General features: G+C 36.0%; 1 protein-coding gene across 4 annotated transcripts; it reads left to right on the top strand.

Annotated features, from left to right (window-relative positions):
• The first annotated feature begins 991 nt into the window (after window positions 1–991).
• On the top strand, window positions 992–14,764 carry gata3 (GATA binding protein 3). 4 transcript variants are annotated; one of them, XM_088645350.1, is made up of 6 exons: window positions 992–1,173; window positions 1,480–1,850; window positions 3,640–4,119; window positions 6,974–7,014; window positions 9,001–9,126; window positions 12,438–14,764. In XM_088645350.1, the coding sequence occupies exons 2-6, from the start codon at window positions 1,613–1,615 to the stop codon at window positions 12,735–12,737; spliced, it is 1,185 nt and encodes a 394-aa protein (XP_088501476.1). In that variant the 5' UTR covers window positions 992–1,173; window positions 1,480–1,612; the 3' UTR covers window positions 12,738–14,764. The 4 variants fall into 4 exon arrangements, with proteins under 4 accessions (XP_088501476.1, XP_088501475.1, XP_088501474.1 ...); XM_088645349.1 differs by having other exon boundaries at window positions 3,640–4,176; XM_088645348.1 differs by lacking the exon at window positions 6,974–7,014 and adding an exon at window positions 6,775–6,920 and having other exon boundaries at window positions 994–1,173.
• Window positions 14,765–18,938: the final 4,174 nt, after the last annotated feature.

The raw sequence follows: 18,938 nt of genomic DNA, 5'->3' as shown, positions 1-18,938 counted from the left end.
AGAAAAGTTTTAACATTTTCAAACTGAAGTGGGCAACACATTCGTTCCCATTTTGATGTAAAGACTGCGAAACGTCCCACAAGTACATCCACACCCACACAAAATTACACTGTAGTCAAACTTGCTAGATGACAGTCCAGCATCAGAGTGTAACGTGTGTGTCACCGCGAGAGGACGCACTGTCACAATTTTCATAAGAAAAAAAAAGTCGTGTTATAACCTGCTTTAGCCTGACAATTAAGCAACAGGCTCTACGAGTTCAAAGAATCTCCTCTAAACTTTATCCCTGCCGTATTGCTGAGAAACAAAATGTTTCTCAATCAATAGCCCGGTCATTTATTGTATTAATTAAACAAACTGTAAAGAACACAGAGGTAAACGCATGTAGTGAAATGCTATTTTAATGCTCATGAATGCATCCAAACACAGTGTAAAAAGTCCTATATATTGCTATTATTACTTTCCGTTTAATACGATTATTTTAATACTTCCTACTCTGATTTTTAAAATTAGGAATGCATAATTATTTCATAGTTACAGTTACTGAAATATATGTTGATACTTACAAATGCGCATTTCTAGACTGCCGTGTATGTAATGGGCTATTACATTAAATATGATACTATTATATATGTAGTTAATTTACTTAGACACGGGGTATAATTGTATATGCATGTGGCATTACATATTATCAATGCCATTACTGTAAGCAGATTGGAACAAAACAGGTCTTTGGGAAAATGGTAAAAAAAAATCAAGTTAGAATTATCCAACGAACTATATAAAGATGGCAGAAGAGCTGTCTAGGAAATATACACACAGAGGGTGCATTTGAAAAGAATTAGTTTTTGCAAAGACTTGTGCCCGTCCTTGGTCATCCTCTTCTGGTCTCCTTTATTCAATTAGGCCGTGCGGAGCTAGCCCCTCCCATTCGATGACACTGTAGACCCTCCTTAAGTTGCGTCGCGCCACAGCTGTCTGCATGCATTGAGCCGCCTGGCGCCATCCTGAAAGAATGCCTTCACTGTAAAAAAAACACGGAGAGTGAGCGAGAGCGAGCGACCGAGAGAGAGGGAGAGAGAGAGAGAGTTGCTGCGACGCATAAACACGCAGATTTGTTCAGTTTCAGCTTCACTCGAGTCAGTTAGCAGTGACCCATCTCTTTCGGGCAAGGTCGGTCCTACTGAAACAACTTGTTGAGTGTGTAGAATATTGCATGTTGTGAGAAAAGTTGAAAACTTAAAAGTGAATTGGAGACTGTGGGATTGTTACAAAGTTTTGTTTCGTTTTTTTTTCCCTTGTCTAGTCTCGTAAGTTACTTTATACAACGGCGTACATTAAATGGGTTCTATTTCGTGTTGTAAACATTAGTTGTATATGTTTTGCGGACGGTTATTAATTAGGAATTACAAAAATTCGTGCAATTACAATTTAGCATGACCTTTCTAAATTGTTTTTTTTCTTTTTTTTTGTCTACAGGTGACCAAAGACCGTTGATGTAAAAGAAGAAACCTGTGGATTTAACACTGCATGAGATTGGACTGATTTGCAGTTTTTTTTTACTGTGCTATTACTATTAAATTTCCTTGTGTATGAAAGTTTGGTATTAGCAATGGAAGTTACAGCGGATCAACCCCGGTGGATGAGCCATCACCATCCAGCTGTACTGAACGGACAGCATCCAGACTCACACCACCCGGGCCTCAGTCACTCTTACATGGACCCCTCTCAGTACCCTCTCGCTGATGATGTGGATGTACTTTTTAATATAGACGGACAAGGCAACCATGTCTCTCCATATTACGGAAACTCAGTCAGAGCTGTTCAGAGGTACCCACCTCCCCCACACGGTAAGCAATGGATTATTAAATTATACCTAAAATTAAGTTACTAACTTTCGCTGTCTTATGAAACCATAGTTACTGCTACTGTCTGTTTTCAGTTTCATATCCCCCTCTACTTTTTTTTTCTTTAGTGCATTCCTGCCGAAAACTAATAGAAAAATGTTGTTATCCAACGCTTTATTAAAAAATTCAGGTCATGTAAAAATTGCAAGTTGCCTACCACAGAGTTTTGAAAGCTTACCACGGTGTTTTAATGTGGGTTATCTGTGACGGTTTTGTATTGCATCACTGCGCTGCATTTTTGAGTTTATGGCATAAAGTCCAACTTTTTAACGATTCACTCTGAAATTAAGAGAAATTCTCACAAGAATGCATTTTGTCTTGACGTGGATATAGTCAGGAAAAAAAGAGGACCGAACCAAAAAATTAAAAAAAAAAAGGTTCGATACTCGGAACAGCTGAGTGAACTTTTTAAATGCCCTCTTAGGGTTAAGTGACAATGACAAGTGCTAATTTCATTGAAACAACTAAGTTTCCGCAAAAATGAAAAAGCACATTGTTGTTTTGGGATTTTGCTGTATGCACCTAAGTTTCATTTTTGCTTGATTTAAAACTAAAAATCCATTGTCAAAGCTTTTGTAAAGAGTACGAAGAGCTCGGGGTACCGCAGATGCCGTTGAAAGGGCCATGTAGCTTTTTACTTGACAATTTTGTGAAGTGTGTAATTAGTCGTTTACTATTAATTGTTGGTAGACTGTTAAATGTATGCGGAAGGGTCAAAAATAAATAAAACTAGTTCTTGGAAAGAAAATAACTGCGGAAGAGCTATTGCTTAAATTTATTTACATTACTTCCTGAACGGAATTGTGATTCATGACCCCCTTTCTCATGTCGGTCCTGTAAAAACGTTAGTTTCAGTATCAGGCGACTTGGATAGATGCAAATGTATTTTTACATTGGTTTCCTTGAAAAACAAAAACAAGACCTCTTGATCGGTGGTAAAACGCAATGTATATGTCCACGTTAAAAACGTTAATTTTCCTGGTCGGCTAGCTTAGGATTTAACAATTTGTTTCTAGACGTAAGCTTTTACCTGTTAGTAAAATGGCGTAGTATTTTTCTGACGAAAAGATGATTATTTAACATAAACGTTTCAATACATCCATACTAACACATACTAACCCCAGTAAATGCACATACACTCTGATATAATAATTAATATGTTTATTAAGAAACATCATGCTCATTTGGATCTGTGGAATGGGTTATTGTATTTAGGAAAAAAGAAAACAGAATGCTCATCACTTTTTTATTATTTCCGCTTAGTTTAAACCGTTTTTTTTTCACCCACGTCTGCTTACTATTTGACAGTGCTCGTGCACGTAGGCAAAACACCTTGCGAATATGCTTCATTTTCGCGAAAACATTAATCTTGGAATAAATTGATGGCCATGACAGAGTGTAATACCACGATTAATAGTTCATAATGTAAGAAGCACAAATTATATTAGGACTGAGCGCATTTTTACATCGCCTCGACATACGCTTTCATTACTTCGTCATTCGTATCGTTTACTAAATATAGAATATCCTAAACACCTCTTTTCCTATAATTTTCGCTTTATTAGCTAGTAGTTAGCTCCTTTGATGATTTCCTGATGGATTACACGCTTCGATGTATTTCTATGAGGTATCTACCGAATTCACAGTACAGAAACGCTTTGGAAACCTCTAACAGTTTTCACCTGAAAAAAAAAAGACGTGTTTTAACACCATTGCTTCGTTTTACTTTCAGGTAGTCAGGTTTGTCGTCCACCCCTTCTTCATGGCTCTCTGTCCTGGCTGGATGGAAGCAAAGCTCTGGGCTCTCACCACAGTACTTCGCCCTGGAACTTGAGTCCCTTCCCCAAGACTTCGCTCCACCACAGCTCCCCCGGAGCCCTCTCAGTTTACCCACCGGCATCGTCCTCTTCCCTGTCAGCGGGCCACTCCAGTCCCCACCTTTTCACCTTTCCCCCGACCCCTCCTAAAGATGTCTCGCCAGACCCGGCCATTTCCACTCCGGGCTCAAGCAGCTCCAGCCGTCAGGAGGAAAAAGAGTGCATTAAATACCAAGTAGCCCTGTCGGACACCATGAAGTTGGAGTCGGCTCACAGCAGAAGCAGCATGGCCTCACTAGGAGCCGGGGCATCATCTGCTCATCACCCCATCGCAACTTACCCTTCTTATGTCCCTGAGTACGGCCCTGGCCTCTTCCCACCAAGTAGCCTGATAGGTGGGTCATCTTCTAGTTATGGTTCCAAAACACGACCAAAAACAAGGTCTTGTTCAGGTAGGCGTGCGTTTTTTTTCCCTTAAATTTCTATACTAGTCCTTTAAAAAAAAAAAACGTACCCTGTGCCTAACTGTTTTTTTTTGCTAAGTCTATGTAATATGTGAGAACACAGTTTGTAATTGTTGAGATATTCCCTTTTGAAGGCAGGTTTGTTAAGACACTTTTACACGCATCATTTGTGCTTTAGAATAGGCCAGGCCTAAGTTTGTAAAGGGTAAAATACACATCATAACACCCCAGACTGGCTGCTCTTTAATGAAGTGTTATGGTCACAACAGTGTTTCTTAGAAAATTCAGGTTAAACAGGTACATCTGAAACAGCTATAGAAGAAGTACACAGATTGACGTGTCTTTGTAAAGCAACGGCATTAATTGTTGCCTAATGTGGCGAAATAAAACAAAAAAATAAAATCCACAGAAAGCTTAGATTTCAGATAATTCATTCTAAGTGAATAACTGTGGTTCAGCACACACAGTTTAAGATAAGTGTTAAGAACGGTTCTAAAATATTTTAAACTTCTGACAGTAAATGAGATACAGGATTGTCCATTTCTGCTAATTGTGGAAAAATCAAGGCCGGAGTTTAGAATCCTACTTATCCTGTAGAATCTATTTTCTGATATCGTACTTCTAAAAAGGCCTGTATGCCTTTACATTAGAATGTCAGCGTATATCTGAACCCTGTTAAAACACACAAACAAAGATTTGAAAACTTAACTTCCAACTGATAGTTTTTCGACGCAATTTCTCTTAAAGCTGCTTGGAGTTCAATGAACTTAATTACGAAGCAGCAAGCTTAAAAAAAAAAAACCCTGATCGCCCTAAGACTAAGTGTTCGGCAGATGAGATCAGTTTTCGTCTTTTCAGAATGACATTTTCTGTGACTGCCTGTGCATAGCCGTGTCTCTTTAGTTTATATGTTTTAGCTAATCCAATTATTTTCAGACTGCTGCACGCGACAGTTGCATTGTTTATGTAGCGCCAGAAACTTTGATAGAGTCCGGATGCGGTTGTATTGAAAGGAATAACGAAATAACCCTAGCCATGATAGGGCAGTACCCTTAGAGCTAAATTTTATATAAACAATATCCACAATAATTTAAAAGATATTATTAAAATAAACCAAATATTGATGTCAAAGCTGGCCTCATTTACTGCACTAATACAACATTACCTTTTGACAACTTGTCAGAATAGGCCGATTGGTATTATTCCCCTGAGAGCACTTAAATTGAAAAGACAATGGACTTTGCAAGCCTGCATTTATGATTTATTTTTGCCAATAAAATCCGAAAGGATGGCATTATAGGCACGGAAACACAGTCTTCCGTCATTACCATTTGCAACCTACATTAGACTAAATTAAATTTGATGTGATCTACAAGGAGCAGCTAAAACGTCGCAACTGATTTTTTAAGTAGTTCTTCCTTGTTGGGCTGTGTAAAAATAGCCTAAAAAAGAAACCTAGGTGGACGTTGTGGTTTGTAATCCTGAGCACCGAACACGATTTGCGCAACACTAAACCTGTAGTATTTTTTAAACACTTCATTATAAAGGAATGTATAGTATTGTATTTCTTAAAAAAAAAACACGAAGGACATATTTCCCCGTGTTCCTCTGATTTCTTTGCGTATCTTTCCCATGCCAACACAGCAGAAGTCAAAGGCAGTATATCTTGTTAAAAACGGTTCTTAGGTCATGCGTGTACCGGTAACGTGTAATATACTCTGAACATGTATGCTTTCAAATAATTTTAGTTCAAGAAAAGCAACCCGAGTCTTTTGTTTCAGTTTCAGTGGTTAGATACAGTAGCTCACAACTATAAGGCCTACCCAAAACAAGATCCCTGTTAATTAACATGTTAGAAAGATACTTGACATTTGTTCATCAGTGTGACCAGATTATATGTAGGCTATCTTAAAAGCAATTTTAAAGAGATCAGTAGGTGGGATTTGCGTAAATGAATTTAAATCACCATAGATTATTGAATTGTAATTTTGAGTAGATTATGAATTAATATTTTTCCATTTATCATTTATATGAGGTTTGTTTTTGACAGGATTATTTAGATACGTTTTAATGTCTGTTCTTGAATGAAGGTGTGAGAAGGAGGGAGGAAAAGAAAGAATATTAAGTTGTTTTCAGAAATAAACGGCTTTGAGCATGTAAATACCAGAGTCTATTATGTACTGAAAAGGCTAAAAGAAAAGAGCTAATATTTTACAATGTAAAATGCTTATATCAGTTTGTGCTTATGAAGGGAGACCAGTAATGTGATATTACATGTTTTGTGGTGTTGTCCGACTGTTTTACACATGTGGAACTCAATAAGGTATATATATATTTGTCGCAGGGGGGGATTAGGTCTCTATAGCATGAAGGCTTTGAAAGAACGAATGTATTGTAAAATAGTTTAGAACATAATGATTGCAGGTTATTCTGTTCTTTGGGGCTAAATAATTATCAATCATGATTTTAATGTTATCGAACAATGCAATAGGCATTTCACAGAAAAATGTCATAAGCCATAATACTTTAACAAGAGAAACGCAATAGCTATCTATACATATATGTGCATATTGTCTTTGATTTCAGAAGGTAGAGAGTGTGTAAACTGTGGAGCGACTTCTACCCCTCTCTGGAGGCGAGATGGCACTGGTCACTATTTGTGTAACGCCTGCGGACTCTATCACAAAATGAACGGGCAGAATCGACCCCTCATCAAACCCAAGAGAAGGCTGGTATGTTCAGACACTATTGATAAAACACCGTTTCTTTCTCTTTCTCTACCCAGGGAGAAGTATTTACTGCAGGAAATTGGCACGCCAACTAAAGGTCTTGTTTCTTTCAGATCTGCAGATTTTTTTTCCATTAAATGCTTAAAGTTTATATTGTTTAATTTTTCATAATCATCCTCTTACAATAAAATAAAAACCATTCTAAGAAAGTGATCACCTTTTATTTCAGTTAGATGTGCTGGCTATTTTTAATGCACTAGTTACGCGTTAACGCAACCTAAGTTGAATGTTAACTGCTAATATCGCATAATCAAAGTGAGCAGGTAACTAAGTGAAATATCCAGCACACTATGATCTATTAATCGAAATAAATGAACATACTTTCTCGATGAAAATGATGAAGAAAAAAAAAACTACAACATCAAACAGTTGTTTGCGATGTTAATAATGGCCTACTGATCATATTCATCATCACCTACATAAATAAAATCCATGCTTTTTAAAATTCATTTTCATTTAATGCAGACCTATTCAAAACATTTTAAACAACGGTTTTGGAGAGAATCCGTTTTTATTTACTAATTATGTAGCCTTGCCCAGTGTTATTCCCAAACTAAACTCTTTTCTTAGATGCAGAAATTAATGACCGAGCCGTAATGGAATTCCCATCTTTCACAGCCTTGTTAAAAAAAAGGGGAAAAAAAACTTTCTAGGCAGGGGAATGTTCGCAAGGCTTCCATTTTGTCAGCTAGTATCTCCTCTCTCCCCTTTTCTCTAATGTGAAAACCCGACTTCCTAGGAAAAACCTGCCGGATATCTGAGCTGGGGAGATAAGTCTTTTTTAACAACATCCCCGCTTCCCCAGCCCAAACATTAAGATGACTACAGAAGAAATCAGAGCATGGACCAATGAGGGCGCAGGAGTCGCGACTTGAGATTGTTCTCATAGAACAGGAATTAACTCAGGTTGCTAAAACGAAAAAAAAAACGACCAAAACAGAAGACCAGGCATAGTAGCTGGAAAGTGTGCGTTTATTCGTTTTCTACCGCCACGTTTTGCCAAAACTAAACTATTAATCACCCCCCAAAACAAACAAACACAACGAAAAATTAAATCAGGATATCGATAGCCTGTGCTATACCTTCATAGTGTAATAAGCGTTTGACGTTCTTGGTTTGCTGTAATTAGGTGTACTGTATATCCTTTAGATATTTAGTTGCGCCACGACTTAGATTACAGCATATTTATAAAAAGTGTCAGAAGGCGAGTCTACAATGGACGTAAGCTACTGTTGGCTAGGTTTGATATGGTAACTCTTCAGGGTGTTAAAAAGTAACAAATCAATCAAGGCTTCTTATCTTTGTCTTTTGTTTGTTTTCAGCGATAACTCGATATCTGCGCAAATATATGTGCTTAGCCCTTTTGAAATATTTTGCTACTTTTGTGTGAATGATTTCGTTTCTTCACCTTTTTATTTCATTTTTATTCGTTTTCATTCCCCCATCATTTTACTTCAGTAGTATAATACATATTCCCTCTAATAGTTGAAACAATATTATGAATACACGTTTCCCTGAACTCTGGTACCCTTGCATTTCTGCCTTCTTTTGACGAAGAGACAATATAAACGACGTGAAAAGCTTTATGAATACCGCAGTAGCAGAACAGAAGATGACAAATCAGTATGTTCTTCGCAGAGCATTAAGAACAAAAAATGTAAACTGTTAGAACGGCCTAAGCCTTTCAGTGCAGTAATGACAAAGTACACACCACTCCTTATTTTTGGCTGTAGCTGTTTGACGACGTAATTAAATAAGATTTAACAGATTTTATTTTAAGCTTCCGCTTTCATGTATTATATAAATGTTTACATTTAAAGATTGCAAGTATGAATATTTATGTTAAGACTTTATGTTTAGACGCAAATCACAGCGTTACAGCTTTTGAGTTTGGATTTCTCAAAGCTAGTTAGCAAGTTTTTATTCTTGATAACACAGAACGTTCACAGCTGTTTTTTATGTCTTTTTATCATTTTTTAATTTAAGATCTTAATTTGATTGCGTCTTTTGCTTTCTTTTCCAGTCTGCAGCTAGACGGGCAGGAACGTCTTGTGCAAATTGTCAGACCACCACTACAACACTCTGGAGGAGAAATGCGAACGGAGATCCAGTCTGTAATGCTTGTGGACTTTATTTCAAGTTGCACAATGTAAGCTTATACAGATGCTTTTACATTACAATAATAAGAAATGTACTAACCTATTTAATCTTTTGTGGATGATAGTTTGTATATTTTATTTTTGGTTCTGCCATGTAAAGATTACTGTGCCTCTTGCTTAAGAAACATTCTTTGAAGTTAATTACCAATCGAAAGCCGTATGATTTAGTAAATATATGGAACACCGGTTCAAATGTTAAACACATTTATGATGCCAAGTAACAGCTGAACATATGTATGCATTTATTTTATTCTTCAAGACCGTCTATTATTAAAAGGATATAATCAAAAGTAAAAAAAGAGAAGAACATTTGAGCAGTAATAACCATGTGGTGTTTGGGGATTATAAGTGGTTTCACCGCTTCCCACATCATATTTTCGATTCCTGCCTGCGAAATCTCCAGGGGCTCATCTTCTTCAGCTGATGTGTTACAAAAATCAGTTATATGACACAGGGGTCTCTTACAACAACCCTGTGCTTTGCATTCAAAAGAAAGACACCTAAATCAAAACAATAGCTTTGTGTTTGAGTTAGTACTTATATGATATCGGGAACGGTTGAAGGTTGAAGTAAGGGTAGTATTTGGACCCGAAGGGCTATAATCAACTTTTATCTGTGTTTCCTGTCGAAATTGCCATGTATAAGCAGTATTCGCTTTGGATTGCCTCGCAATTCGAAAGCTTTCAAATGATTTTGCTTTTAGTTCGGGTGATTTCGGAAAGATTTATAGGAGGAACTCATGGTGTCATTGAATATTATTTAAGTATTTCTTAATGTTTGTGTTATTTCGAAATGAGAGATTTTAGGCACTTCGTAATTCTTCAATGTTTTATAAAAGGTGCAAGAAGATTTAAATTTAAATTTAAATCTAAAGTTTTTAAATCAATTCCATATTAGTCCTTGTTGAATCTACGTACATGAAACGTCTACTTCAGTTTTGCAAAATAGAAAAATGTGTACAAACACCTGTGTTCACGACTTAATAATAAGCATCATGGCATCTTGCATGTATCATATGAGGGATTTTTACAAATACAGAAGAGAAAAGTTACATTAATACATTACAGGAAAACACAACTGCAGCTATATATCACCAGAGATGATAAAAACAAGGAGTGGAATTAAGAAGTTTTTGAGTACATAGAAGTGCATAATTCTACATACTACGTAAGTAAAGAGAAACCTTTAGCCATATTTACATGATAGTTGCAGCTGGTTCTCAGATTCCTTTCAAAATGGTATGAACTTTAAGGTAAAAGAAAATTCAGGTGGAAAGTTAGAGAAACCCCTGGAGACATTGACATGGAGGCAGTTTCTAAGTGACTCTGTTTCAAAGCCCTTAGGACTTAAATTGTACTCCTAAGAGATACCACATTAGGTGGAAAGGGAGTGTTTTTTCAGTGTAAAGATGTACAAATATCCTAAATATTGCAAAAAGATCTCAACCCACAAAACAACCATACCCAGTTCTATAATTTGAAAGAATAAAACAGGATATGTTCTGTGAGGTACTATGATTGTATTGGCCCTGTGGAATTCTGTGAAAAAAGTTTCACTCTGACAAGTATATTTCCATGTTACTAATTTACATAATTAAAGAGATGTAGAATCAAGAGGGATTTTAAAACTTTAATCTGTATAATGTGGTAAAATTTGAAAATGTGTTGTGTATTAGAGGCGAGCGTCAAGATACATTTCAGATGCTTTATATCAATATAATTGAAAGTTAATTAAATTAATTAAAGTCTGGTTTAACTGCCAAAAATGCCACTTAATAAGACAGTTGTGGACAAAACAGTATACCTGAGAGTATTTTGAAGTTACTTGCAGATTATTAATTTGTGTATACAATAAAACTGGAAATTATAGAAGTGAAGTTAAGGCAGGAAAAAGAGAAGTACCGTATGTGTAAAGACTATTTCCCTATGTTATACCTTCTTAAGATGACAAACGTCAATCTATATTTTTTTCAGAATGTTTTGCAGTGGTTTTACATACCATTCAGTATTAAGAAAGTTTAAACAGGTATACAGAAATAAGAAAGGTCCATGTATGATAGAGTGATCATCTCAAAATCACTTCAGTCAATACTCTTTGGCTGTGAAAAACTGTATTGGATAAAGCCGTTGCAAGATGGATGGATGGCTGTGTGAATATTTATACTTTATTCAGGGGATTGTCACAACTTTTGGCCAAATGGGACATATCTGGTATATCTAACATATTCAAAACCTGGTGGACAGACCTCACCCTGTTTTAGAAATAGTTTCAGCTGGAGACTTCTATTCTTACTGTATAAGTTTCAGGAGGCAGGATAGCAAATACAGTAAAGTATCTAGATGTTTTGTAATACATCTAAATTGTGTCTGACAGAGTAATGCTGGAATGTTTCAGGCAGGAAGGAGCAGCACTGACTTGTGTATGGCAACTTTCGCCCATATTGTATGCCATATTTAAGATTAATAAAATCTATAGTGTATAGTCATTTTCATACACTATTAACTTTATCCACCCTCTTTTATTATCAGTTTCATTATAGTACTGACTGATGATAATCAGCCTGGTAATCAGAAACCTTAATTGATCACTCACCGAATACGGCATAAATATCCAGAAAAACAAACTGGTGTTATAGATCTGAGATCAGAGCTCATGTATCCATGGCTGGTCCTGTACTCTGCCTGTGCAGCTGAGCCTTTTGTTAGCTGGGTTTCAAGAACTGGCCCGATATTAGGAAACCTGCATCTAAATCCTGGCTTACATTGATTCGGCCTGACATAAAGAATGTGGTTCCTGTGCAATTGAATAAGCTAAATTTTATTCCATAATGGACCAGTATTACACATCCTTGCTATCTTGTATAAATTTGGAAAATGGCTCATGTGGATTTTTTATTTCTAATAAGGTGCGTTTTCCTCCGAGAATATCATAAGTGGATCAAAACTACTTTCTTTTTCCTCTCTTGAACTTGTATGGCTCATAGTGGGGTTAAACTTAGAACTGCAATGTTCCGAAGGCAAAATAAAATAGTTTGTATTAAAAGGGAATACATACTAACTATAGTCTGGTTTGTTAATCTCTAATGATAATATTTTGAAACAGTGTTTCTGAAACCATATCCCAGGCAATTTCTCCGCTCTGCAAAGAGCCCTCAATTCTAAAATTATTTTCTTTCATATAACAGAAATTTAGAAATTTAGGCCTCCTTCTGAAAGATGTAGCATAATTGTCTGTACTGATGAGCCGCTTGAATGTTTTTTTTAAATAACCCATTCTGTATGTCCTGTGTCTCTTTCTGTAGATCAACAGACCACTGACCATGAAGAAGGAAGGTATCCAAACCAGAAACCGAAAGATGTCCAGCAAATCAAAGAAGAGCAAAAAGTCGCATGACAGTATGGATGAGTTCTCCAAGAGTCTCATGGACAAGAACAGCTCATTCAGCCCCGCTGCTCTCTCCAGACACATGTCCTCCATCAGTCACATTCCTCCTTTCACCCACTCCGGTCACATGCTGACAACTCCAACGCCAATGCACCCTTCATCGAGTTTGCCATTTGCACCTCACCATCCCTCCAGTATGGTCACTGCCATGGGTTAGACTGCTTGCAGGAAACTCACAAGATGAAAGCCTTTTTGTAAAGTGTATTTCTCGAAACTGAAAGCCTAAAAGACTGAAAAAGTTCTGCCCTGAGAAAGCTTTCAATCCTCAAAAACAGATACCACTCTTAATGGAGCTCACTGTGGTGTCTATGTATTCTCAACCACTGAATCTGGATTCCATTTGTGTATAAGCCATTTTTTAACCTTATGTAGACTTCTCACCCTGTTAAACAGGGCCCCTTGTACTGTGAAATAAGGAGATGAACTTTGAATATATTTGTACAAATTGTATGAAATACAGTACATTTAATGAAGACTTTTTAAAGGCCTGTGGGCAGCTATAAGAAGGGTACGAATGACTTCAGATGAAAACAAAAGGAAACATCAGAATGGGAGAGAACTGATAGGAGGCTACCTACACCCCCTCTTCATGAAAGTAGTGGACAAAACTGCCAGATCTGCTCATTCACTGGCGGAAGTTGTTTGATGCATTAAACTTGTAGACAGATCAATCATCCAGGCTGTGGGCCTCCAAATAGGAAGTACTATCAGTTCCAGGCAATCGGTGTTAACACAGATATTGCCAATAAGGATTTTTTGAAAGACATTTTCCTGGCCTACAGTATATGCATTGTGAACAAGTTCCTGTATTTGTTATTTGTATGTATAATTCAGAGTACCAAAAATATGAAAGAAACAAAGATGTAGAACTATTTCTTTATGTAATGCAGACTGAATGGTTGTATAAATTTAATAATTGCTAGTGTAAAAAAAGACTGCTTTTTGTTTCGTATTTTTTTCTTTCTTTTAAAATAAACTAGTTTAACTCTGTTGACCTGATGTTAGACTTCCTCAAAAGAATTTTATTTTTGTTTGAAGTTTAATAGATGGTTTTACTGGCACTGCGGTTTATGTTTTTCCCTTTTACCACAAGACTTCTTTGGTGGGTGTACAGGAAATACAGAAATACATATTAACACTCAAGGTCTCAAGTCCCAAACCCTGCCGAAGTGATAAAACCATGTCTTATGCTTTTTTTAAACTCATTTTACGAAGTGCTACTTCTATATAAAATGGAGTGATTAAAAGACTAGTTATAAAGTGTTTGGCTGGTGGGAGGAATGTGTCATTATCAATGCAATTTCCATATAACATGAAACATGACCCAGTACAATACCGAAAAGAGATTCAGATATCAGCTTGAATGAATATGTTAGCTTGTTGTCTAACTGAAATAAGTCCTCCTCATGGAAATTTCGGTCACTGAATTTGTAAGCGCTTTGAATATCCTTAGTGCCTGTAGGTATGGTTGAATACGAAATTAGCAGAAGAAAAACAGATCTCACTCCACCTGTCTGTCTGACAGATTATTTGTCTGTCTGCCTGCCTGTCTGTCTATGAAATGGTAAAATAGTCATTACAGGTATTTCATACTCGTAAGGCAAATTTGCCTACTTTGGTTAGAGTGGATTTTAAGTATGGGGTGACAGTTACCCTAAAAAACAAAATATATCACTAATGCCTTTCCTTTGCTGGTCATTTCATTTTACAATGTAAATACAGGTTTATAACATCACATTAACGTTACTTTATGCGAGGAGAGGAAACATATATCATCACCCTTCAAATGCATTCTGAAAACCTCATTGAAAAAAAAAAAACGCCATATGACACCACAGGAGGAATGGTTCAGTGTTAAATTCTTCCCGTGGACAAGTCTGCTATCCATGCAATTTAATAAGGGATTTGCTAATATAACGTTCTTCCAGGGTGCACAAAACATAAGCACACATATCTGAATGAGTAGAACAGTTTAATTGTTTTTGGCAATTTGGTGACCTTATTTCTAATAAAAACAGGAACTGAGCAGTTGTTTTAACCTACCTAAATTAACCACATTGTGGTAAGAATATAGTGATGCTCCAGCAGTTTCATCCTGTGATATTTCATGGCTGCCATGCTTGTAAAGAATTAATATGTATTTGCAGCACAATATAATAAATTAATAAACAATTGAAATGAAAATCTTGGATGTTACATGTTGAATTCATAGGGGGAAAATGGATTTTCAGTGGGCAGGTTAAAAAGACAATCAGTTGTCTGTTAATTACTGTGTATAATTTTTTTTAAAACAGTACAGTATATGTCCAAAACATTTTAATTTGAATGCGATTAAAACACAAAAGCATCTATCCTTTCTTTGTTTCTTATACATATTAAGCATTTTCAAAGGATTTAAAAAAAAATGAAATCAGCATTCAGAAACTAGAGCTCATATATATAAATGTTAAGATAAAGTAGGGCTAAATCTATTTTCCTTTGACTATTTACAAATTGCTAATACAGTAAATACTATAACCTCATTTATACAGGTACCATAATCATCATCAGATAAAAAAAGATAATATTATAAACTGTATGTTGTGTTATGAACGAAGCTTAGTTAGGGTGAGCCAACAAGTACAGTCAAGTTTATTCTTGCAATCTGTGACATGTGTGCTCATGTTACTGTAATTTCTCTCAGATGAGCAATTCGCTGTTGATATTCATGGTGGTGGTGTTGGAGTAGGGGATCAAGTTATTGATATATGTAAAAAAAACTATTGTAAAGGTCAAATGGCTGTCCCATGGAAAAAAGTTAAGATATAAATACATCAGTTTGTTCTTGTATTTTTATTTCCCATGTTTGCTTGCAAAATAGTGTGTTTAATGGTGACGGACTGAAAAACATACAATATGTCTGTCTTGAGAACTACAATACAGTGTGTCTTTCCCAGTGCATGCCAGGAAACTGAGAAGTTGTTAGTTCTGCTGTGGCCTGACTTGTCAATCTATGAACAGAACATGTGGACTCTGACAATGCAGGACAGAGCAAAAATAACTGCTTTTCACCTTTCTAAGATTTTTCAGTAACTGCTATACTTAGTTGTTCTCAGGATAGTTGCATTTGTATATTTTTGAATTATTTGAAATTGTCACCCGGAAGAACGGATTTTGCAGAATAACCATTTGACTTTTTACTCATTCGCAAACCTTTTAAGTGTTTTTACTTGCAAAGTTTTCCCAAAATATATTACCTTTGGCAAAATTAAGTAATTGAAGTTACAGTTTCTGATATATCTGTATAGGTGTATGTGGATGTGATAGTGAATTATAGTATTGAAGAATACATGCAGCAGTCAGTTGTGTAAATTTACAAAGTGAACAGTAGTTTAGGAGTTTTTGAATTGAGACACACTGAATTTAAATGTTTTTCAGTCCTCACATAAAATTCCATCAAAAGTCTCTCATGAACTGATTAAATATTGATTACTTAACACATTGAATTCTAGCATATCTTCAGACCTTATTCCCAAACTGCACACTAATCAGTAGATTATCTGAAAGCATTCACATTGACTTTTTTGTCCTGGTTATTAAATTGAAAGTTTTTGGCGTTTCTTAAAACAGGAGCACAAACGCCAATTAGCAAGAAGCATGATCTTTGAAGGGCTCAGTTACCTTCTGGTGACCCTTTTTGGGAAATGTAGAGGAATCTAGAATCAGCAAGGCAGGTATATGGAGCCTCTGTGAACTCTGTTGACAGACAGAGGGGATAAATAGTGGCTGAGCTGTGTCACTCCTTCCCTGAGCTGTGATTGAACGCCTCAGGTAAGAGGCAGTGAGGACTGATTCATGATGATGCCTAACAATTAACAGCTGTATGATCAATCTTCTTTTTGCATGGTCACCTTTTAAAGAGGTCTGCTGACCACGAGGGTAGCTGTCTTCACAGCGCTTGTAAGCAGCAGGGTTGTATTCTCCAAGATAGTGGGTATTTTGGAAGGCCATCATTTTTCATGTCATACAATACTTCATTGAAAAGTTAAAGAAATCAAATTAACACAATAAGAGCAGCAAAATGCAATGCAGCCAAATGATCCATGTAGATTTCAGAATGTTTTTTATGAGTGAACTTGATTTTACCCGTCAACTGAGGGAATTTGCTATAATATTTGAAAGCTAGGAAGCTATGTTTTGCATAACGTATTAGTTAAATGGCAGTATGTTTGTATTACTATTTCATGATAACCTTGCATGGGGTTGGTCAACTTTCAATGCCTTTTCGATTGTTAAAACACATGCATGCATCATTTATCTTAGAATGATTAACCTTTTATTACTATTGTTATTGACATGACCAAATTATACATACGATAAAAATATCTTGGTATTTTGAATGTCAAATAGTAATTTAATTGCTTTTAAGAGGGACTACACCTAATCTCCTGTTGTGCAGTGCAAATCTGAGATGAAGCGATATTGTGAAGTTCATTGATGTGTCATCAAAGTTGTAGAAGTGTTATCTTTTAAGTCTCCGACCAGCTGTTGCTGGTAAATATGAATCAACTTTGTTTCCAAATTGCTGACTTACTAAAGCATCATCAAACACAATACTTTGTCGATAAGTTATTCCACTTTTTCTACTATGTAGGCAGTACTGAAGCAATCACCGATGTCATTCCTTATCAACACAGAGTTGTATAAGTAGAGGGGAAATGCCTGAACAATCGCCACAGATTAAATAAACCAACCAAATAATCAACTGCTGGAAGTTGATGGTCCTCTCACCTTTCCTAGCTACAATGACATAAATTAAATACTTAGCATTTAATATAAACATGCAGAATATGTGGAGCCAGCTCAGAAATTTACATTGTTATTTATATAATAAATAAACAGATAAATACAGTTCTTAATAATCCACAATTATTTGGTAACCTAACTGTGTAGACAGCTGTGCAGGTTAGGCTCCTTTTTTCATTGAAGTGTTTCTCTATGAATTAGGGTGATTTTAAGAGAAGAAGAACTGTTGCTTTACAGCTTCGTTCTTTGTTTATGAGTACAGCTGTCTATAGCAAGCCCATGTTGTGTATAAAACTATGTTAAGTTCTTAACCAGTGATATTAATTTAGTGATATCTTAATGTGAGAGAATGAATTATTATATATTTATGGAATAACTTAAATGGATTACGTTCTTGAGTTGTGGAATTTCAGGGCTTTCGAAAGAAGCAAAAATATGCTGACTCTTGTAAGGTTCCCCTTTAAGGCAATACATCTTTGCTTTGTGTTGGTGCAGCTATACCCTCCTATTTCCAAAGGAAATTGCTTAGAAGAGGCATAGGCTCTTTAGTACACATTTGTCTCGAGACCCACACTAACGTTTTCCTTTCAGATTTTGTTTTCAGAATGTGTTTTCCGTTGAGCATAAAGGTAACAAATAAAGGCTACAACACTCAAATGAGACAAGTATGAGATGTTAATACACAAGTTCTTTTCAGAAAATTTCTTATAATGGTAGATTTGTACATTGCCTCTTTGCCAAAGATAACATTTAATGTTTTGCAGTCATTACAGTGCAAAATAATAGTGCTGTTTTGCTTTCCTTAGTAGGTAACATAACATGAGCTAATATGAGGACTAAATGAACACTACTGCATTTTTTGTGAACATTTATCCTTCAAATAATGTACATGAAATAAGGTTGGGCTATGTCTCCTGAGACCAGTGACTGCACCTTTTCCTATCCATATATTCCGATTGGAAATTTAGAAGCAGTTCCTTCCTATGTTTATTTCTATTAAATCTAAAACGTGATAACGTTTTGTTTACAAAAATTATCACAACTACATATGTCATTATTATCACAAAGTAGCACATGTGTCCATTTAAAGTGAAGGGTAATTACAAGAGAGAAGGGTAATTATAAGTACTCAGTCTCATAATTTACTTCCTTAGAGCCATGGCAACTGCTGTACTTCTCTATCTTTACCCTTTTCCAGACACCTCAAAATTAACATCATCTGATTACCCAGCCTGTTAAACTGGATTTTTCTAGATTACTAAAAGTTTCCTTGGTTTCATTTCAGCTGACTCCAAAGCTTTTTGGACTGTTCTGACTTTGGAGGAAATATACACTTTGTTATCACTCAACTAGTAATAGCTTATTTGGAGTAACGGTGTGGCACCTTTAACCTTAACCTTTATCCTCTGTAATGTACAGTATTTTAAGCATGTTAGGCATTTTAAGCCATCTTCAGTTGGCTCAGTTTAGTCCTGATCACGATTATACAGTGATAGTTCTTGCTCAATGCAGATGGGCAGAGTCATTAAAGTGAAATTTCCGCTGAGTGCACAAGTGTAAGGTTTCACAATGA

The sequence above is a fragment of the Lepisosteus platostomus genome, chromosome 9, assembly GCF_059453375.1.
Source record: "Lepisosteus platostomus isolate fLepPlt1 chromosome 9, fLepPlt1.hap1, whole genome shotgun sequence".
Taxonomy (NCBI): Eukaryota; Metazoa; Chordata; class Actinopteri; order Semionotiformes; family Lepisosteidae; genus Lepisosteus; species Lepisosteus platostomus.
Note: the sequence above shows the minus strand (reverse complement) of the source record. Positions and strands in the feature narration are given on the sequence as shown.

What these genes read in the sequence shown, in the direction of transcription:
- gata3 (XM_088645347.1), top strand. Translation starts at nt 1,613, where the DNA reads ATGGAAGTTACAGCGGATCAACCCCGGTGGATGAGCCATCACCATCCA. An exon ending in AAAAACAAGGTCTTGTTCAG is followed by an intron (nt 4,177 to 6,774) that starts GTAGGCGTGCGT and finishes CTTTGATTTCAG; the next exon opens with AAGGTAGAGAGTGTGTAAAC. An exon ending in TCAAACCCAAGAGAAGGCTG is followed by an intron (nt 6,921 to 9,000) that starts GTATGTTCAGAC and finishes TTTCTTTTCCAG; the next exon opens with TCTGCAGCTAGACGGGCAGG.